At 50.7% G+C, this 22,733-nt stretch overlaps 1 protein-coding gene across 1 annotated transcript in view; it reads left to right on the top strand.

The window, feature by feature from the left end:
- The first annotated feature begins 664 nt into the window (after positions 1–664).
- The window catches only part of mcf2l2 (MCF.2 cell line derived transforming sequence-like 2), an 83,005-nt gene continuing 60,936 nt past the window's right edge, over positions 665–22,733 (top strand). The window contains 8 exon segments of the mRNA XM_064329983.1: positions 665–1,832; positions 12,573–12,656; positions 16,325–16,439; positions 16,988–17,078; positions 18,036–18,155; positions 20,358–20,474; positions 22,080–22,229; positions 22,585–22,709. Of these exon segments, the coding sequence (XP_064186053.1) occupies positions 1,664–1,832; positions 12,573–12,656; positions 16,325–16,439; positions 16,988–17,078; positions 18,036–18,155; positions 20,358–20,474; positions 22,080–22,229; positions 22,585–22,709 (971 nt within the window). The 5' untranslated portion in view covers positions 665–1,663.

Genomic DNA, 22,733 nt, shown 5'->3' with positions numbered 1-22,733 from the left:
AGTGTGGTGAGTACTGGTGACAGTGGTGTAGTGATTGTTTTAGTGAGATATGTGTGTTGTAGTGGTGTGTGTAGAGCTGAGTGAATGAGTGAGGATTTTGGAGATGTGGAGGCTGTTTGTGAGAGGAAGAGTGTGTGTGTGTGTGTGTGTGTGTGAGTGTGTGTAGTGGTTGTGTGTGTGGTGTGTGTGAGGAGTGTGTGTGTGTGTGTGTGTGTGTGTGTGAGTGAGTGTGTGTGTGTGTTCATGCAGCAGCAGCAGTAGTACTGGTGACGTGCTCAGTAAGGAGATCTGTGTTCTTAGTGGTTAAGCAGCTCAGCTGAATGACCTGAGGAGCAGCCTGTGACCGGCCTGCTTTGTGGGGACCCAGCTGTGCTGCTGCGATCGGAACTGCGCAGATCAGACACAGGGCCGCGTACGCAGCACCGGGTGCAGCAGCTCTGCGTTTATACCCCGTCCTTTCCTGTCTGTCGCTACCGGCGCGGCTTCCGTGAGACTCGGCAGGGGAAACGCCCTCGTTCACCTGCAGCGGACCGGGCCAGGCAGAACTTTACCTGCGGCTAGGCGATGACACTCAGCTGACCTGCGGCGTTACCGCAGGGATACCGCCGGGCCTCCCTCCTTCACGAGCGGCGGTGAGGTAGAGGGCGCGGTTCTGCGTGGAGGACGTGCGGTGGGGGATGAGGCGGAGTGAGCGGGGGAACAGGAGCGTTCGGTCGCAGATTATCCGACAGGGGTGACCGTGAGGAAGGAACCGGAGCAGCCGACGGCAGGAACCGGCTCTCAGCGCTCCGAGCCTGAGGTTGGGAAGCAGCGACGCTCCGAATGCTGCACTGTGCTCACCGCAGAGAGACCGGGCTAACAGACTGACCGCTAACAGACTGACCGCAGAGAGACCGGGCTAACAGACTGACCGCTAACAGACTGACCGCAGAGAGACCGGGCTAACAGACTGACCGCTAACAGACTGACCGCGGAGAGACCGGGCTAACAGACTGACCGCTAACAGACTGACCGCGGAGAGACCAGGCTAACAGACTGACCGAGGAGAGACCAGGCTAACAGACTGACCGAGGAGAGACCAGGCTAACAGACTGACCGAGGAGAGACCAGGCTAACAGACTGACCGCGGAGAGACCGCGCTAACAGACTGACCGCAGAGAGACCGCGCTAACAGACTGACCGCAGAGAGACCGGGCTAACAGACTGACCGCGGAGAGACCAGGCTAACAGACTGACCGAGGAGAGACCAGGCTAACAGACTGACCGCAGAGAGACCGCGCTAACAGACTGACTGCGGAGAGACCGCGCTAACAGACTGACCGCTAACAGACTGACCTCAGAGAGACCGGGCTAACAGACTGACCTCAGAGAGACCAGGCTAACAGACTGACCGCAGAGAGACCGCGCTAACAGACTGACTGCGGAGAGACCGCGCTAACAGACTGACCGCTAACAGACTGACCGCAGAGAGACCGCGCTAACAGACTGACTGCGGAGAGACCGCGCTAACAGACTGACCGCAGTGAGACCGCACTAACAGACTGACCGCGGAGAGACTGCACTAACAGACGGACCGGAGCCTAGCGGACCGCCTGAGGCGGGGGTAGCTGGCTGTAGCGGTGCAGGACGGTCGCGCGCTGAGATCGTGGTGCTCAGCGAGGGAATGGAAGGTTCCAGCGTGCGCTACCTCACGCTCGCTCCCCGCTGCTCGCTCTGTGGCCAGCGCACGCCCCAGGCCTCCTACTCCACCGTGCGCATCTCCCACAGCGAGATGGAGTCCTACCACCGCCTCCTCAGGCTGTGTCAGGAGGCGGAGTCTGTCAGCGCGAGAAGTACGTCCTCTTCCTCATCACTCTTCTCCTCCTCACCACCCTCCTCTTCCTCATCACTCTCCTCGCCCTCATCACCCTGCTTTTCCTCACCAGCCTCCTCTTCTTCTTCACTCTCCTCGCCTTCACCACCCTCCTATTCCTCATCACCCTACTCTTCCTCACCAGCCTCCTCTTCTTCATCACTCTCCTCGTCGTCACCACCCTCCTTTTCCTCATCACCCTGCTCTTCCTCACCAGCCTTCTTTTCATCCTTTCTTCCTCTTCCTCATTACCCTCATCTTCCTCATCATTCTCCTCTTCTTTATCACCCTCATCTTCCTCATCACTGTCCTCTTCATCCCTACTTCTGCATCTTCATCACTGTCCTCTCACTCCTTCCCTGTTCTTCCTCACCCTCCTCTTAATCACACACGCTTGTTCCTGTGGTTCTGTATGGTCCTAGAGAAGGTGTGTGAAACGGACAAGCTTGTGCTCTCAGTTATGTGATTGGCTGCGGCTGTTTGTCTGATCTGAGCTGTTTTATAAAGTCAGGAGCCAGTGCTGCAGACTGTGCCCTTGGTTAAACTGCTTTATGGCCGTCTGATAAGGAGTGATGAGGCATTGGTGTCTACGGCTGACTGGAACACAAATCAGTGCATGTAACCCGCCCCCCCCCTTCCTTGTTCTGGGCAGTTTGAGACTTGCTTTTATTGATCAGACTTATGGTGCTGATGCTCTGTGGCGTCTAATTGATCAGCCCATCTGTGCCCTTTTGAGCAACAGACAGGCCATAATTACAGCCAGCTTTGTGCTGTGCAGTGAATTTAAACTGGTTGTCCGTTTCCAGGGGATCAGTGGAAACTAAACAGACGTGACCTTAAACAGTAGCCATGTTTGTATTTCAAAATTCTTATTTCAATGCCAAAGCAGCATGATTGCACTGGGGAAAACATTGTGAATGTTTCCCATGATGCAACAGTGTGGGTGATTGATGTGCAGCTCATTAGAACCTGGGGTGGTTGCTGCTGGCGAATGCATTGAGATTGAACTGTACCTCTAGGAGCAGTGCACCACCAGAGAAGTGAATGAGGAGAGAACTGGAAACACTCTGGAGAGTAATTTCACTTCCAGCAGGGTTATCTAGATACGTGGTGCTCCATATTTCTATGGTGCATGCTGGACAGGAACCACATCACTCATACATTAATATCTGCAATGACTCTTTCTGTTTGTCAAAGCCTTGATATGCTGCTGTTCTTTGATATTTGTCAGTTCTTGTTTAAGCAGGCGATATAATTTTTTGAGGTATTTTTCAGTTTATTTTTAATGGAGGATATGAGTATTTGTAGATGTAATGTTTACAGTGTCTAACTGGCGGACTATTTATGAATTTGCTCATTTGGTTTCATGCTTTGAATGCCTTCCAGTACCCAGCTCAGTGCCTCCATCTTTATTTGCATTGAGCTTGAACATGCCTTTGAATTTCGCTGTTTCATTTCTCATTCCAGTGAGAACGTCCCGGCATGGTCCAAATGCAATTAGGGCTCGTTTCCCACGTCCATATTTCCTGTCATTTTTCCATAGTAAGATATTAAGAGGAAATGATTTGTTCCACATAATTAATTATAATTTGTCCAAAGCAGCCTACATAGACTTTGGATTTTACATTCATTCAGTTGTACTTATGAAGCGAATTATTCACATCAGTGTAATTTGAGCTGTTCACCGCAAACTGCACTAGTTACAGAATTCCATTTGAGTTTCCCTTTGAATTCCCAGTAGAATTTTTTCCCAATGTGGGGAGAAAATGTAACTGAAGCAGGAATCCTGGGAGGCTTTTTAACATTCTTACCAGAGTGGTTCTGACATAAGCATAAACTCTAAGGTGCGCTTCTGTGGAGGTTTTGACTAAAACATCATTCCTCTTATGTGCTATTCCCTGTGGATATATATATCAGTAAAAAGGAAGATTGACGTGTTCTAAATGTCAGCCTAGTTCATGGCGCACAGAGGAAGGCTAATTCAAACCGCCCTGCGCCTATTTAAATGAAGAGGCCAAAGGATGCAAATGCGTATGTGCCCTCTCTGCTTGTTCTGACTGCGGCTGCGGCTGCGATGCAGTCCCACGGCTCAGCGCTTCTCCTGCGCTTTAATAATTCACGCAGGCCGGCCCGGGCGGGCGTTTCCATTCCTCGCGCGGCGTTTTACGAGCTTCCCGGCTGTAATTAGCGGGAGGGCTGTCCAAGGATGAAATCAGCGCCGCGCTCTTTCCCAGACCTGCTGCTCAGCTGGACCGGGGTTGCTATGGAGGCCCCTGTCTCCTAGCGCTGCTCCCCGCCCCCCCCCCTCCCGACCCCGCCCCCCCAGAGTGAGGCGTGCCACCACAGCTGCGGTCCGCCCTGCAGCCGCAGAGCCCTAAATATGCAGGGTCCCTCGGGACGCCCCTGAAAGGGTCCGCCTGCAAAAGAGTCCGTCCTTAAACAGGGTCCGCCCTTAACCCTTTCAGCTGTGGCAACACAAATGTGTGATTAGAATGTTTATAGCTGAACATTCTACTGCTGATGTCACAATCGCTACGGGCAACTGAACTGCAAGCAGTGGAGTTCTAGAACACTGACTTAGAATGTTGAAAAAAATAAAATGTTCACAGATGTGGCTCGTCCAGCTGCGGACGGGAAACCAGGAAAACCCTGCGACTGCTGTTTTACGAATATTATTATGCAATAGCAACTGCTCTGTTATTTCGTCTGTTTTGTTAGACTCCAGGTCCCCCCCCCCCCTGCCTCTCACACCTGTGAGGCCTTCCATATGGTGCTGGTGAGTCGGCCATATTGTCACCAGAGGCCTTGCGGCAGCAGAGTTTTTCCACAGCCAGAGAGGCGTAGCTTATCTGCTTTCAAACGTTATTGTTTGTTACATCACACTTCCCCAGTGCATACACGTACAGCGCTGAGATACACGTACAGCGCTGAGATACACGTACAGGGCTGAGATGCACGTACAGCACTGAGATGCACGTACAGCACTGAGATGCATGTACAGCACTGAGATGCATGTACAGCACTGAGATGCATGTACAGCACTGAGATGCATGTACAGCACTGCGATGCATGTACAGCACTGAGATGCATGTACAACACTGAGATGCATGTACAGCGCTGAGATGCATGTACAGCGCTGAGATGCATGTACAGCACTGAGATGCATGTACAGCACTGAGATGCACGTACAGCACTGAGATGCATGTACAGCACTGAGATGCATGTACAGCACTGAGATGCACGTACAGCACTGCGATGCATGTACAGCACTGAGATGCATGTACAGCACTGAGATGCATGTACAGCGCTGAGATGCATGTACAGCGCTGAGATGCATGTACAGCACTGAGATGCATGTACAGCACTGAGATGCATGTACGGTACTGAGATACATGTACAGCACTGAGATGCATGTACAGCACTGAGATGCATGTACAGCACTGAGATGCACGTACAGCACTGAGATGCATGTACAGCGCTGAGATGCATGTACAGCGCTGAGATGCATGTACAGCACTGAGATGCACGTACAGCACTGAGATGCATGTACAGCGCTGAGATGCATGTACAGCGCTGAGATGCATGTACAGCACTGAGATGCATGTACAGTACTGAGATGCATGTACAGCGCTGAGATGCATGTACGGCACTGAGATGCAGGTACAGACAGCTTTTTAAAGTTACTTTCCTGGAGCAGCAGTATAGATTATAACCCAAGTGTTCAATCAATCGACTGATATTAATTTTTTTATAGTGCCATAATTCTCAAACAGATTGTCACTCAGCACATTGCAATAGACATTTTCCAATGGGAACCAAAAGAATTTGGGAGGGGGGGATTGGCTAAGCTCTGGGAAATACAGGGGAAAATGATTTCCCAATTCCTTAGATATTGATCAAGCTGAAAGTCCTTTCCAGTGCGATGTAGAAAAGAACAGCTCAATAAAAACAAGTGCACAGATCCAGCCTGAACTTCAGAATCGCCAAACCCCCCCCAGATCAACCCCCCACCCCCAAAATGGGCTGGCTTGACATCCGCCCATTACCCGGTGATGCCACTGTCCATTGTACCATCGGCGGTGTGTATGTCGAGTGTTCATCCTGAGTGTGTATGTCTGAGTGTGTATGTCTGAGTGTGATGTCTGAGTGTGTCATGTCTGAGTGTGTATGTCGAGGTGCATGTCGGTGTATGTCTGAGTGTGTTTGTCTGAGTGTGTTTGTCTGAGTGTGCATGTCTGAGTGTGTTCCTCTGAGTGTGTATGTCTGAGTGTGTTCCTCTGAGTGTGCATGTCTGAGTGTGCATGTCTGAGTGTGTTCGTCTGAGTGTGTTTGTCTGAGTGTGTTTGTCTGAGTGTGTTTGTCTGAGTGTGTATGTCTGAGTGTGTTTGTCTGAGTGTGCATGTCTGAGTGTGTTTGTCTGAGTGTGCATGTCTGAGTGTGTTCGTCTGAGTGTGCATGTCTGAGTGTGTTTGTCTGAGTGTGTATGTCTGAGTGTGTTCGTCTGAGTGTGCATGTCTGAGTGTGTTTGTCTGAGTGTGTATGTCTGAGTGTGTTTGTCTGAGTGTGCATGTCTGAGTGTGTTCGTCTGAGTGTGTTCGTCTGATGGCCTCTTTGTTTGCAGTGGCTGGTCAGCGGCTCGGTAGTCAGCTCGTCCGTGGTCCGTTCTGGGGGGGAACAGATGGAGTACTGGGGTGGACTGGCAGCCTCCCTCCTCCTGGTCTCTGGGGACGGACGACTGAGTGATTATCAGTGTGTGGAATGACAGGGTAGGGAATTTGGGAATGCAGAGTAGGAAATTTGGGAATGACAGAGTAGGGAATTTTGGAATGACAGGGTTGTGAATTTGGGTTATGCGTTTGGATATCTGGATACCAAGGTTTTGCGGAAGAACCGTGTGTGTGTGTGTGTGTTGTTCAGTGACTTTAAAACACAAGAGATTTCCAGAAGACCAGAATACACTGCCAAGAAATTTAAGTAAAATATATTATGAAGAACAGAAAGAATATCGCAACACTTGATTTCTGGGCAAAAATACAACCATTACTGCAAAAATATATTTAACATGATATTTTCCAAGAAATGTCCACATATACAACATTTTAAACCATATTATATTGCTCTGGGCTGTCAGATTGTATGTGACTGACTTGTGGTGTTCTTATCATTCTGTAAACCCACTTTCACTCTCTCGTAGGGTACAATTTCAGAGGAGCATGTGGCCCATTACTGAGAGGCTTTTGGTCTCTGCATTGTTAACCGCTGTAGATTGGCCAAGTGATTAAAATGGCGACTAATTATCCAAATATGAGGCATTCCCTTTGTTTCTCCTTCAAGCCGTATTAGCCTATCAACCTCTTTCCAAACTTGTGTAATTAGCTTGTCTGATTGGATGAAAATGCTCATTAGGAAACCTTAGAAATTGATTTTGATGGCATTGCATTGTATTTTTTAACCCCATGTAGGAAATATAATCACATCTAGTTCAAAAATTAAATGGATGGTAAATGGACTGCATTTATATAGCGCTTTTATCCAAAGCGCTTTACAATTGATGCCTCTCATTCGCCAGAGCAGTTAGGGGTTAGGTGTCTTGCTCAAGGACAGTTCGACATGCCCAGGGCAGGGTTTGAACCGGCAACCCTCCGATTGCCAGACAATCGGTCTTACCTCCTGAGCTATGTCGCCCCGTGTTAAACAAAATTAAACATACTGTACTGGAAAGAACTAAAAAAATTAGAAAATTATTATTCACGATTGATTAAGGTTTGCGTTCGACTACATCACGAATGCAAGAAGTAGCTATTCTGAGTGTGTATTTGCTCAACTCCGTTTCGTATGTTCTCTCGAACGTCACTCTTTTGAGAAACCGATGCACAACGGGAAGGAAGAGGCCTTGTTGAGCACACAATGCCTCGGTGGACGCCATCGTTGTTTTGGGAAATCGGATCATAAACACCCTCTTTTTCCCAGTCGGACCTGCAATGGAAAATTTCACACACGCGCCTCCAACGGGAGAACCTGGCTGTCCGGTGGGTGGGGGGGAGAGACACACAGCCTAATGCTCGGGGACCGTCCCACAAGCACTTCCCTCCCGTCTCGGGCCAAAAAAAAAACCAAAAAAAAAAAAACGGGGGAACAAAGTGGATTTTTTTTAAAGGGCGAGTCGGTAGTTTAATAGTTTATTTTCTCCCTCCTCCCCCCGGCTGTGATAGGTCTCCTGCGCCTCGCGAGTGGCGGGGCCTTTCTGGGATTATGCCGCTGAGGGTAGACTTTAGCGGGAGGAGCTGTCGAGGCTGGAAAATGTGACCGAAAACACTTCGCTGCCCACAAAAATGCGTCTCCTGCCGGTAGCCCGCCGCAGCTGGTGCGCCTAGGAATCTGAAAGGAGGAGGACGCGATGGAAACGGTCACAGCACGCGCGTTCAGGCATCTCGGACGCTGTCGGCTGTAGCCGGCGTTTTAATTGGACCGCTCTCGCGCACGGATTAATGAGACATTGTTTGCGGGCTCGATTCCACGATGATGAAGCGAAACAGGTCCCTCATAGGTAAGAGGTTTGTGCTTTGTGCTCGTCGTCAGGCAGAGGGTGTGTATTTGGGTCGGATAGGGGGGGGGGGGTTTGTTTTTCTTCTAGCTGCTGTCAGCGTGGGCGTTTCGCTCGCGCACTTGCAGCCTCGCTACTCAAACAAAGCGCTGAAAAGTAAGAATGAGCAAAACTGAGGATTAATTGCAGAACTCTCCGTAATTCACAGTTTAACTGTTAACAACCAGCAGGTTTTCTAACTGGAAAAGCGAAGCTTTCTGTTAGAAAACACGCTGCCACACCGACATTTATGAAAATGCAAACGTTAAAGTAAACGTAACTCGTGGGCATCTCTGCAGTAGATTCTTAGTGTGTAATTCAGAAAAGCAGCTATTAGTGTTTCTGCTCCCACATGATTGAGTCGGGAGGTGAAAGTTCAGAGCGGATTTAAATATTTCACTTGCCTCTCGGGTGTGATTTCTTGGGAATGTTTACCTGCACCTACATCGGCCTTCGCCCAAAAGGGTCCGGTGTAAGTCTGATGCTGGACCCTCCTAAATTGATTAAATTCCGTGAATTCCCGTCCGAACATCCCCCGTGCTGTACCTAGAAAGGCATTTCGAGAGATGTAGCGAACAGTTGTCAACATTGTGATGTGCAAACCAGACAGAAGTTTTATTGTTGGAAAAACTTTCCCCTTCTCTGGCGTGGTGTGCTGGTTTAATTGAAATGTAAACGCAAGGCCCGCGTAGGATTTGGCCGTGATGCGAGCTTATTCCAACACGGGGAACGCAAACAACAATCACGTGCATTACCTGATACTTATCGTTTGAGCAGGTAAAGAGGCATTGTCCCTGACGCGCAAATCCATCTGAAGTCGGACTGATTTGTGTGACTTCTCAACCAGTGATTAGCGTGTTCGGGTCGATTATTTTTTATTTTTTATTTTTGTTGACTCATCATTACTTCATGACGACTTTCTTACATTTAAAAAAATGTTATTCTTTTTTGACACAGTCTGTTTGTCTTTTTGTGTTTTAGCTTGTCCGTTATTTTTTTTTTATAATGAAGCACTTTGGTCCACAATGCACTGTATGAAAATGAGCTCTGCAAATAAGCTTGACATTGAACTCATCATTAGCCTTGCAGTGATATCTGGCAGTGCTGAAACTCGCATAGATTACGGTCCCCGAGCCCAGCCCAGCCGACCCCAGCTCTGTCCGAAATGAGCTTAGTGGAAAATGTCCTGTTATCGGGTTAGCGCGCGAATCGCGTGGAATCCTGTCAGACTCAGAGGCTGCTGCATGCAGCGGAGGGGGTCACGTGTTCGAGTGCAGTACAGTAACTAAAAAAGAGGTGTACTGCTTTGTTACCGCTGATTTTAAGTATAGTGTTGATTGGGCCCAGACAAGCCTGCACTGGGAAAGCCCTATTAGTCCTCAACACTGGTGCATGTTTATACTCCTGGTCAAGCTTGGTAATGGATTCCCAGCTGCTTGTCCTCTAAATGTGCCTTTTTAATTTAGTCTGACATCCCTGTTATGTTTTAAACTCCAGTCCTGGAGGGCCGCAGTGTCTGCAGGTTTGACTCCAGTCCTGGAGGGCCGCAGTGTCTGCAGGTTTAACTCCAGTCCTGGAGGGCCGCAGTGTCTGCAGGTTTGACTCCAGTCCTGGAGGGCCGCAGTGTCTGCAGGTTTAACTCCAGTCCTGGAGGGCCGCGGTGTCTTGCAGGTTTGACTCCAGTCCTGGAGGGCCTCATCTGTTTCTCCATTTCTCTCCATCTTCTGTTTATTTTATTAGCCCAATCATTTGCTCATTTGACTCCATCTTCTCATTATTTAATTCGCTCTGTCATTCGCTCATTTCTGCTACATTGCTTGATACGCTTGTGATTGACAGCTTGTGTCCCAACATGAAGCCTATTTCCTGGTGCTGAAATTCTCATTTTTAGTCAAGCCAGCTTTGGTTTATTCTGCTGATTAGCTAATTAGGCCAGTGTAATTGGTTGTAACAGAAAACCCATTTCCACACCAACCCTCGACAAACAGATTTGCTCTCCCCTGGTTTGGAGACGCAAGAGAAAAAAACCCCCAAAAAACGCAGAGGAGTGGGTGAGTGGCGCGAGTGGGTCTGTGGTGAACAATGACAGCACTGTCTGTTACCATGGCGCTGTTTTGGGGCGTGTCCAAGTGTGACCCTCTCAACTGGCCACACACACGCACGGCAAGAGCCACGCCCCTCTGCGTCGTTTCTGCAAGGCGTTACAGCGTATATAGCGCTTTTTTCCATTTTTGCCTTAAAGTGTAGATCCTGTGAAATGTCGAAATGGGAATCGCTTCGCTGTCTGATGAGGTGCTCGAAGAGTTGCGCTGTTGGTGCACTTGTTTTTGCTCGCTCCCTGAAACCGTGTTTTTTTCCTATAAGATAAAAAGGTGGGATGTTCCACCTTCTTAAGCAGATTTCCGTGTGTGTCCACGGGGGGATTTGACTGTTGTCTTTTGTCTTTTGAGTTGCCTGGAAGAATTTCCCTTGAAGAAAAATATGAATAGGTGAAGATCTCGGGGCGGTGCGAGTTTCCTTCCTGCAGCCCGATGCCCTATCTGATCTGTAATCTGTTGTGTCAGACTTCCTCTGGGGGGCGGGGGGGGGGTCTCTCGTGTCTTTTTCATCTCGTTCAGGGAGGAGCGCACGTTCACCCCGCAGTCTCTCAGTCTCCTAACGGTGGTTTCCGCGGCTGTTGTGAGCGTAGCGTCAGGCTGTGGGACTGCGTGTCCTGGGGGTGAAATGTGGGCGGGACATCCTCCTGACGCAGGTCCTCCTTCTGCTGGGTGCTCGTTCGCAAACCAGGCTGTCATGCCCTCAGGCTAAGCCTGTGAGCTCTGTGCTGAGCTGAGCCTGTGAGCTCTGTGCTGAGCTGAGCCTGTGAGCTCTGTGCTGAGCTGAGCCTGTGAGCTCTGTGCTGAGCTGAGCCTATGAGCGCTGTGCTGAGCTGAGCCTGTGAGCTCTGTGCTGGGCTAAGCCTGTGAGCTCTGTGCTGAGCTGAGCCTGTGAGCTCTGTGCTGAGCTCTTCTTCTCTGCATCCCCTCGTTTCCCGGAAACTCAGCTTGAGCACCTCATAAGGGGTTCGGGAATAATTTTCCGTCCTGAACAAAGACGCACATACCTGTAATTACCTTTACCTGTGTGTATTTGTGATCATCACACAGCAGAGACTGAGACAGAGACTGAGGAAGCGTTAGCCTAGCCTCCGTGAGCGTACGGCCTCAGTGACTGAACCCCGGCTGCATGAAGCTCTTTACTGTGATATTTAGCCTGGTTACGAGCCCCTTGGATACAGCATCTATTATAAAGTGTGGCCCTGTGTTAATGCGCTCCTCTGTACCGGCACTCAGACGGGGGGCGTGTTTGAGTTCGCTGGGTTGCCTCTGCACTCTGGAGTGACCTGGCGCACAGCAGCAGAGAATTGTGGGATAGAGATGTGCCCCCTAGCGCATTTAATGACCTTCATTTTTTTCTCTTTTAGGAACAGAGCCTTGAAAAGCCGTTTGTTCTGTGTGGGCTGAGACCTCTTACAGTAGGGCCACAAAATGGATGCGTGTTCATCGCTGTAGGCCAGGCAGGGCTGTACGATGCCTGAATCGGCTGGGGTTGGGGGGTTGTGTGTGCGTTTGTGTGGGCAGAAAATGGAATCTCCGCTCACCCAAAGCCCGTCTCTTAAATGGAGCCGGTCTGATTTCAGGGCCTAGGGTTATACATGGATCTGGTCTCACCATTACACTCATGCACTACGTTTTCAAACTGTTCACATGGGTATGTTTGAGTAATTGATTGTCTGGTGGATTGAATGTTTGGCTAGTTGGTTTGTTGGTTGGATGGATGATTTATTGACTGGCTCATTTACTGTGATGGCTGCTCATGGATTGGTTGATTGACTGTGATGGCTGCTCATGGAGTTGTTGATTGATTGATTGACTGTTCAGCGCTGTGATCTCTGAGGTGGTGTGTGATTGACAGGTGTGATCTCTGAGGTGATGTGTGATTGACAGCTGTGTTCTCTGAGGTGATGTATGACTGACAGCTGTGTATGACTGACAGGTGTTTCTCTCAGATGATGTGTGACTGACGGGTGTGTGTGACTGACGGGTGTTTCTCTCAGGTGTGGGTGATTGACAGGTGTTTCTCTCCTTCTCCCCGCAGACGAGATCATGCAGCAGGAGATCAGGCCCCTGCTGGCGGTCGACATCATCGAGCAGCTTCACCGCCAGTTCGCCGTGCTCTCAGGTAAGCGTCCTCGCAGGTAAACGATAACAGCATTATCTTTAACCGCGACCTGACCGTTTCCTGACCGTGATTAGAGCAGTGAGGTTTATTCCTCTCCAGGCAGAGAAGCACTGCCTTGGGTCCCGGCAGATTAACTCATGTTAGTGACGTCATCTTCAGAATGTTTGTGATTTATGAGCCTCTGCCACAAAAACACTTCTGGAGAAGAAAAGAGTTTATGAAAAAAGAGAAGAGTTTAGCAGTGATTCTAATGCTTGTCTGTAGAGTACACTCCTTTAGCTTGCTGGAGAAATGGACTGTTATTTGGTGGGCAGAATGGAACCAGTGTACCCCGTTTAATAAGCGCACGATCAGCGCATTGTGGTGTTGGGGACAGGAAGGGGGGGACCCCCTTATCAGATCCCTCACCCCATTTCTCCATCGAGCGCTCTCTGTCTCTGTCTGCCTGTGAAATGAGCCCTTCCCCTGATGCAGCTCGTCTGTTTGTCTGGCCCGTCTGTACCTGTGGGCTGCTGTGGGGGCGGTGGGGGTTTGACCGGAAATTAAACCGTGCTCTGTATTCCTCACTCTGCCCGAGATGCCGGCTCGCAAAGAGAAAATTCTCTGAACAAACATTTACAATCCGCTCGTAGCAATCCGAGCGAGACCATTCTATTTTTAATTTGATTACACGGTTGCCATGTGAACACTGTTGGCGAACGCTGGGTCTGGCGAACCAGCGTGGCAGAGCTAAAAAGCACTTAATGCACAGCACGCAGGAACACAGCAGGCTGCAATGCTGCTGTAATGAGTTTAGTGTGATAACCGCAGGGCTGTATGAGTTTAGGTTGTACCCGCAGGCTGTATACTGCTGAATGAGCCCTGCTGTAATGAGTTTAAGTGTGATACCAGCGGCTTAATACTGCTGTAGGCTTAAGTGTGTAACCAGCAGGGCTGTAATAGTTTAGGTGTGATAACGCAGGCTGTAAACTGCTTAATGAGCCTGCGTAATGAGTTTAAGGTTGATGACCAGCAGGGTGTATACTGCGTAATGAGCTTAAGGTGTAACCAGCAGGCTGTATACGTGTAATGAGCTTAGTGTGATACCAGAGGGCTGTAATGAGTTTAGTGTGATAACCCAGCAGGCATATGAGTTTAAGGTGTGATAACCGCAGGGCGTAAGAGTTAGGTGAGACCAGAGCTGTATGCTGCTGTAATGAGTTTAAGGTGTGATGACCCCAGCAGGGCTGTAATGAGTTTAAGGTGTGATAACCCCAGCAGGGCTGTAATGAGTTTAAGGTGTGATAACCCCAGCAGGGCTGTAATGAGTTTAAGGTGTGATAACCCCAGCAGGGCTGTAATGTTTAGGTGTTGAGCCGCGGGCTGTAATGAGTTAGGTGTGCACAGGGCTGCAATACTGCTGTAATGAGTTTAAGGTGTGATAACCCCAGCAGGGCTGTAATGAGTTTAAGGTGTGATAACCCCAGCAGGGCTGTAATGAGTTTAAGGTGTGATAACCCCAGCAGGGCTGTAATGCTCCTGTAATGAGTTTAAGGTGTGATAAACACGCTGAAAATACTTCAAATCAGGCCCCAGCTTCATTCCCTGAGGGCTGGTGTGTGCCCTGGTTTTTGTTACAAATCATTTTTCCGGTTTAATTCTCTGAATGAGTGTAAACACTGAAATGCCCTCTGCTGCATCAGACCAGAGTGAAATAATTTAGCCAAGGATGTCAGATCAGTTAAAGGAGAGATAAGCTCATAACTCTAGAGCGGACGTCAGCATCCAGAAACGGACCCGGTGTGTGTGGCCTTACTCTAAATACGTGTGTCGTCAATCGTCCGTTTCCTGTGTTTGTTAGCCTAGCGCATATTCTGCTCTGCCATCCTGTTGCATAACTGCCCATTACTCCATTAGCGTGGTTTTAAATGGCTGCACTGGGCCCTGGAGAGCAGGGAGGTGCAGAGAGGAGGAGCGGAGCAGGAGGAGCAGAGCAGGAGGAGCAGAGGCTGTTCTGTGTGTGGAGAGCAGGGAGGAGGAGCAGAGCAGGAGGAGCAGAGGCTGTTCTTTAGGGCCAGGGAGGAGAGCCCGAGCAGAGGAGCAGAAGATGCTGTTCTTGTGGGAAAGCAGGAGTGAGGATCAGAGCAGGGAGCGGCGCTGTTCTGTGTGTGGAGAGCAGGCAGGAGCTGTTAGCTGTTAGCGGCTTGCCTGGCGCAGTTTTGCTCAGACGCACAACTTTTGACAGGAGCCCCCTCCTGTCAGCCTCAGGACAGATTTTAAAAGCGTTCTTTTGGGTTTTAAAACCCTCAGTTGCGACTAATGTTTATCAGGGTCTAACAGCGTGGCGATCTTCGCTGATCGCTGCGTCGCAGTGTAGGTGTGAATGGAGTAGAGCTGGACTTGTACCTGAAAGGTCATGGTCGTTCCTGGCTAGGACACTGCGTGGAAACGCCCTTGAAAGTGCTACCCCTTAAACCTGCATTGCTTCAGTATATATCCAGTTGTAAAAATGGATGTAATGTAATAACTGGATAACGGTGTCTGCTAAGTGCCTGTAATGTAATGTCTGTCAGCACGCTAACTCCATAAGCCCTCCTCAGCCTACCCTGGCCACCGTGACAGCAGCTCTGATTGAGAAGGTTAAACCTGAGAGTCACATGACCTGTGGTGCTGTCGCCCTGGGAGACAGATGGGAGAGCTCTGCCATATGCCAGCCCCAGTGCATTATGGGATTAGCGGCCTCGGCGCTACCTGGTGGTGTCACGCTGGGGGGGGGGTGGATCAGCTGACCTGCGAGGTGACAGGAGAAGGTGGAACGGGAAGCTGACTAACAAATGAATCCCTGCTCTTATTTAACCGACCCAATGGAGTACTTGCTAGCTGTGTTTTAGCTCATGAACTCGTGCACCAGGGCTGATGCTGTTTTAGTGCTCCTGTATGAAACGCTGTACTGTGGTCTAAGCAGCGAGGGACCGCGGGTGTTGGGGTGTGCAGATATGACCTGTTTCATATTGCCTTAGGTTTTTATGGACATGATGTCATATGTCTTCAGCTTCTCCAGCATGTAAGGGAACAGGGTTGGTTTTGACCTCATTTTCATGACTCCTTAAATGCTTCGCTTTCGGCTGTGCTTTCCAGCATTTTCTCTTCAGCTGAATTGATGTTGTTCAGATAGCCCAACACCCCCACCTAGTGGATTGTTTAAGGAACAGGAATTTTATAAAATGAACTGAGCGTGTGCGTTTGATCCTGGGAAATGTCCTACGTTGAGCTGAGCCTCTGAATCTGCTGAATCTCGTAAACCGGGCCAGCCTGTTAACTGCCTTCGGACTCCCTGTGACTGTTGTACTGGTGTGTGTGTGTGTGTCGACGTGTTATTGGTGTGTGGTGTGTGTTGTGTTGTGTGGTGTGTGTGTGGTCTGATGTGTGATGTTGTGGGTTAGTGTGGTTGGGTGTGTACGTGCTTGGGATTCACGTGACTGTCGTACTGTGTGTGTGTGTGTGTGTCGACGTGCTGGAGGGTTAGGTTGGTTGGGTTGGGGTTAGGGTTAGGGTAGTAGGTTGGTTAGGTTAGGTAGGTTGTTCTTCTCTGTTGAATGAACGCACAGTCAGCCCACCTCAAACTCCCGCGGGGAAACAGGAAGTGTCCTGTGCTTGAACGTTGCCATGACAACCTTGTTGTGGTGCAGGAGGAAGAGGAAAGGATGGGGCTCCTATCATCACCTTCCCAGAGTACCCCGGCTTCAGCGACCTGCCGGACGAGGACTTCCTCAATGTGGTCACTTACCTGACCAGTATTCCCAGGTACGGCTCAGCTCGGCTATTAGTGTGTGTGTGTATGTGTACATGTCTGTGCGTGTGTGTGTGTGTGGGTGTGAGTGTGTGTGTGTGTGTGTATACATGTGTGTGTACATGTGTGTGGGTGCATGTGTGTGTCTGTGTGTATGTGAGTGTCTGTGTGTATGTGTATGTGAGTGTGTGTGTGTGTGTGTACATGTGTGTGTCTGTGACTGCCTGTCAGTGTGTGTGTGTGTGTTTAAAGACATCTTTGATGTCTCCCCCATATGTGCTCAGACCATAACACATGAATTTCCCTTGTTTTACATTTTATTTTTTTGGTGATGCGGTGGGTAGCACTGTCCCCTCACAGCAGGAAGGTTACGGGTTTCTCCGGGTTCTCCGGGTTCTCCGGGTTCCTCCCACAGCAGCAGGCTCTTCACTTTCAGTGCTGCGTGTTCAGGAGAGCCCTGACTGGGAGAGTGTGTGCTGGTAGCAGCAGTAGCGAAACGCTGGCGCTCGTAATCCTGCCGGTGTCGCTGAATCTGTGCTCGTCTCCTCGTCTTCGTCCCCAGCCTGGACGCTGCCAGCATCGGCTTCATCATCGTCATCGATCGGCGGCGGGACAAGTGGAGCTCGGTGAAGGCGTCCTTGGCTCGGATCGCGGTAAGTCAAAAAATCTCACCATCGCGGGACGCCTGGTCAAACCCGTCTGCCTTAAAGAGACCGTTTTACAAAGTTTGCACTAGTTTTCCTCAGTTGTGTGAACTATTGAGTTTGCAGAGGAGATGGATGCTCTCAGCCAGCTACTAGCAGGTTAACCCTGCAGAGAAACACCAGCGTAGATCAGTGAAGATGGTTATGCTGGAGACCAGCGTTCTGGAGCCTGCTGGTTGAGCGTGGTCTGGTGAATCTGCCACCACCACCGTCACGTCAGCTGCATGATTAAGCTGGTCTGCCTGCACTGCGTCTGTTATCTGCTTGACCAGTATAAAACCAGCACTGTCAAGTTTGGACCAATAATAGACCAGCGAATAGACCAGCAACAGACCAGCAACAGACCAGCAACAGACCAGTAACAGACCAGTAATAGACCAGCATCAGACCAATGTCTGTCCCCTAGGGGGCGTTCCCAGGAAAACGCTCTCTCTCTCTCTGTCCCCTAGGGGGCGTTCCCAGGAAACCTCCTTCTCTCTGTCCCCTACGGGGCGTTCCAGGAAGAAGCTCTCTCTCTCTCTGTCCCCAGGAAGAAGCTCTCTCTCTCTCTGTCCCCTAGGGGTCGTTCCCAGGAAAAAGCTCTCTCTCTCTCTGTCCCCTAGGGGGCGTTCCCAGGAAAATGCTCTCTCTCTCTCTGTCCCTTAGGGGGCGTTCCCAGGAAAAAGCTCTCTCTCTCTCTGTGTCCCCTAGGGGGTGTTCCCAGGAAAACGCTCTCTCTCTCTCTCTGTCCCCTAGGGGGCGTTCCCAGGAAAAAGCTCTCTCTCTCTCTCTGTCCCCTAGGGGGCGTTCCCAGGAAAACTCTCTCTCTCTCTGTCCCCTAGGGGCGTTCCCAGGAAAATGCTCTCTCTCTCTCTGTCCCCTAGGGGGCGTTCCCAGGAAAACGCTCTCTCTCTCTCTGTCCCCTAGGGGGCGTTCCCAGGAAACCTGCAGCTGGTGCTGGTGCTCCGCCCGTCCCGCTTTATCCAGAGAGCCTTTGCCGACATCGGCATCCGGCTGCACCGCGACGACTTCAAAATGAAGGTACCGGTAAGCGTGCCTCAGTCCGTCCGTCCGTCTGTCCTGTCTGAAACTCGAGCACCCATGTTCGTTTGCCAGAAACTCACCCTTTCAAAGAAATACTCCTCTGGGCTCACTGTGGTGTGGGTGTCCACGCCAGGGACCGCCTTATTCATAAAGAACACACAATAGTTTGCACACCCATTGTTCTGCATTTCTAGGACAGGTCCCTGAGGCCTGTAGGTAGCAGAACCCAGATGCCTGGTCTTTACCCCCCCCACCCCCCAGGCTGTCAGCTGTGTTTGACTGTCATTTTATTTGTGTGGTTTAAAGCCAGCTTCTCATGAAAACTTCACAGTTGTTCACACTTGGGACTCAGCCCCCAGGCTTAAAAAGCAGACAGAAGGGGCTTCTGGGTAGCTCACTCGGTGAAGGAGTGATGAGCAGCACGGTCTCGGATCGAATCTGGCCCGGTGCCGACTGTGGCCGGCAGCCACGCTTTGCTTCTGGAGCGGCACACGATTGGCCCGTTGCGCTGCCCGAGGGACCTATGGGAGAGGTCCAGTAGGCTGGGGTAGCGGTGTTCAGGGCTCGAACAACCCCTGGTGGCCATCTGGGTGTCCGGCTCTCTGCGCAGGCGTATGATTGGGTCTCCTCCGCCCCCTCCACTCTGCGCAGGCGTATGATTGGGTCTCCTCCGCCCGCGCTCTGCATATGATTGGGTCTCCTCCGCCCCCACTCTGCACATGTGTATGATTGGGTCTCCTCCACCCCCACTCTGCGCACGCGTATGATTGGTTCTCCCCACTCTGCACACGCATGATTGGTCTCCGCGGCCTGCTCATATTGCCTCCGCCCCCACTCTGCACATGTGTATGATTGGGTCTCCTCCACCCCCACTCTGCGCACGCGTATGATTGGGTCTCCTCCACCCCCCACTCTGCACACGCATATGATTGGGTCTCCTCCACCCCCGCTCTGCGTATGATTGGGTCTCCTCCGCCCCCGCTCTGCGTATGATGTCCTCCGGCCTCTTATTGCCCTCCCCCCTGCACATGTTATGGTCCCTCCACCCCCTCTGCGCAGCGTGATTGTCTCTCCTCCCCTCTGCCGATGTTGGTTCACCGCTCATATGGCTCCTCGCCCCGTCTGCATAGTTGTCCTCCGCACTCTGCGTATGATTGGTTCTCCTCCCCCCCCCCCCACTCTGCGTGTAGCGGCTTGTGGCTGCGGTGTGAAAAGAAGCAGTTGGCTGGCACTGTGTGTTTCAAAGGAGAACCACGAGTGGTCTTAACTCTCCCGACCCAACAGCAGAGGGCGTAGATGAGCACATAGTTCACAAATTGGACATTCCAAATTCAGGTGGGATTGGAGATGACATATTTAAAAAATGAAAGTAAAAAAACGCAGTCAGAAATAAGGGCCCCGTCTGCTTTTAACATCTTGTGAACCAGTGAGCTGTCCTGAAACAGGAAGGCTGTCCTGTAGTTGGGGAAGTGCTTCAGGACCTCATTGGGACAGAGGTTGCTGTGGCTTTATTTAACTTTATTGAATTTATTGAAATGAAACTGACAGTGCCGGGGTGACCTGGAGTGAACCCCTGACTGATTTAATGATGCTTCATTTATTTATTTGACACAAAAGAAAAGGTAGAAAAGCATTTAGCTTTGAAGTACAGTCAAGCAGAATATGATGTGGTTACAGAAACCCCATTAGGCTTCAAACGATTCAAAAACATTTACAACACGACCCAAGCAAATGCGTACCTTTCTGTTCTTCTTCCTGCTCATAAGCCTGAGTAAAATAACTTTACAGAAATTATTTCATTGTAAAGTACAAATAGAGGGAGGGCAAATGAAACTGAGAGGGAAACACACACACATACAGCATGTTACACGTGTGCATATATGTACCGTTTCAGTGCTGCCATGTGTGTGAGACCAGATTAACATCTGCAGAATGTTTCCTGTGCTCTCCTGCATCACTCCACCAGTCATAAAGGGGTGATTCTGCCTCCCCGTCGAAATAACGTGTGATCATGTGACAGCGAAAGTATTAATACGATTAATAAAGTTTGTTTGCATTGATTGGTGATGCTGCCTCTCTGTCAACATCATGTACCATCAAGTGACTCCAGTCCTGTTAAAATGATTGATTAAACGTGTCGTTTCCATGGATATGGGCGCCTTGTCTGACCCCCCCGCCCCCCTGCCCCTCTCCCTGTGCCCCCAGATCATCATGCTGAACTCGCTGTCAGACCTGCACGGATACGTCGACAGAGGTCAGCTGACCTGCGAGCTGGGCGGGAACCTGGAGTACTGCCACAGCCAATGGATCCACCATCGCACCGTGAGTCACCCACGCCATACTGCTGCTGACGGCGGGCGGGGGGGAGGGGGGAGGAGGGAGAGAGGGATGGGAAGGGAGTGGGAGAGGAAGAGAGAGACTTTGACTTGTTGTTCCTTTACTGAAACTTTCTGTGATTCAATAGGGGGGGGAGATAAGGAGAGAGAGAGAGATAAGGGGAGAGAGAGAGAAGCTGGTTGTCTTATTTTTATCCTTAGTCTGTTGTGTGTACAGCACAAGGTCATGGTTACATCTTCTGTCTGTCTGAGCAGCAGATGCACTGTTCAGGCAGACCGCCCCCTCCCAGAATGCACCTGGGCTCATCCACCTCTTACACTCGATTAGCTATAGCTCCCTTGACAAATTACAAACAAAAAAGTTCTGCAGTCAAATATTTACACGCTGACATTTCTGCCTGCCCCAGGGCGAGCTGTTGAACTGGCAGAAGCCTGACGGATTTTAAATTTGAATGAGGAAATGAACGGTGTGCCTGATTAGAGCTGATAAAATCTCACACAGGGGAGCTTGTTCGGGAAAAGGTCTTTCCTTAGGAGAACAGGGCATTTCCGCCCGTCTGGGCCAGCCTGGACTTCAGCACTGCTGGGGGTCTGTACCTCTGTACCACCTGACCAGCTCTTCTCACAGGAGCCAGTTCTGTGTGTAAATAAATACTCACTGACACCGGAACAGGATCTGCCTTTAAGCGCGTGAATGTGCGTATGATGTGGTGCGTGGATGAGCCCCCCGGGGTCTCAGATCGAATTCGGACCGCGCCGGTGCCGACTGTGGCCAGTAGCCCCACAGGGCGACGCGTGATTGGTGGTTATGTCACCCGGGGTACGGGTGAGACCCAATCACTTTTCGGAGCTCTCTCCCTCTCGTGCGACTGATCCCCCGTGGCACTTTGAAATTTAGAGACCCACGTTTATTGCTGCTTAGTGACCCCGGCTGGTCGATTGGGAGCCCGTGGACCGCTTGAGAAGGCGGTGTATGAAAGGTCTTCCTCCTACTCCACACTGTGTGTTTACCTGTGTGTGGTGTGAAAAGTAGCAGCCGGTGACGCTACGTTTCGGGGAAGAACCACGGATGTGTACCCTTCCAAATCGGCACCAATGATAAAAACGAATTAGGGCGGTGTTCCGCCCCATGTCAGGTGCCAAATTGATTGATTGGTTAAAAACTGTGTAATGATGTGAATGAGGAATTTGTGTTGAATGTTGGTCTGAAAGATTAAGATTGAGCAGGGTTAAAGCCCAGTGGAATGACCTAGAACAGGGTTAGAGCCCAGTGGAATGATCTAGAACAGGGTTAGAGCCCAGTGGAATGACCTAGAACAGGGTTAGAGCCCAGTGGAATGACCTAGAACAGGGTTAGAGCCCAGTGGAATGATCTAGAACAGGGTTAGAGCCCAGTGGAATGACCTAGAACAGGGTTAGAGCCCAGTGGAATGATCTAGAACAGGGTTAAAGCCCAGTGGAATGACCTAGAGCAGGGTTAAAGCCCCAGATGGCCAGGTTAATCTCCACCTTTTGGACGGTGTGATTAAAAGCGTTGTGCTGCGTGCGCGCGTGCGGTCATGTGACCTCGCCCTGTCCTGGCGCTCGGCAGGCCATAGAGAACTTCGCGGTGACGGTGAAGACCACCGCGCAGATGCTGCAGCGCTTCGGGAAGGACCTGGCCGAAACAGAGCTGCCCAACGACGTGCAGTGCACCAAGGACCTGCTGGGGGCGCACTGCGAGAAGCACGACAAGCTGGAGGTGGGTCACGCCCTCCCCCCCTCCCCCCCTCCCTCCCGCCCTGCGATTGGGCGAGCTCCGCTCTCTTTAAGGCTGCCCTGTCCCAATTGGATTATCCCATCCATTATCCAGGAGGTAGCCAGAAAGCGTCCACCAATCACCCTTTGTGTTGTTCTCATGTCTGTTAGCGACGTTCTCTGTGATTGGTGGAGCTCCTCGCTGTGTCCTCTGCGCAGAGTGATGTCACGGCTGTCTCAGCCGTGATCGCGGGACAGAAAGGGGAGAACACACGCTGGCTTCTCTGGCCCCGCTGTGCAGCAGTGTGCAAAGCAGCGCAGAAAACGAGCGCTTTGTTCTCATCCCTTTTGTGAAACAGAACGAGCTCAGCCTGGCCATGAAGCAGGGAACCACCCTGCTGTCCTGCATCAGAGAGCAAGCCGCCAAGAACGCCAACTACAGGCTGAACCCCGACGAGGCCGAGAACCTGACCACCGTGGAGAGGTGCGGCGGCGCTGGACTCTCACT

The sequence above is a fragment of the Anguilla rostrata genome, chromosome 4 (genome assembly GCF_018555375.3).
Source record: "Anguilla rostrata isolate EN2019 chromosome 4, ASM1855537v3, whole genome shotgun sequence".
NCBI classification, from domain to species: Eukaryota; Metazoa; Chordata; class Actinopteri; order Anguilliformes; family Anguillidae; genus Anguilla; species Anguilla rostrata.
Note: the sequence above shows the minus strand (reverse complement) of the source record. Positions and strands in the feature narration are given on the sequence as shown.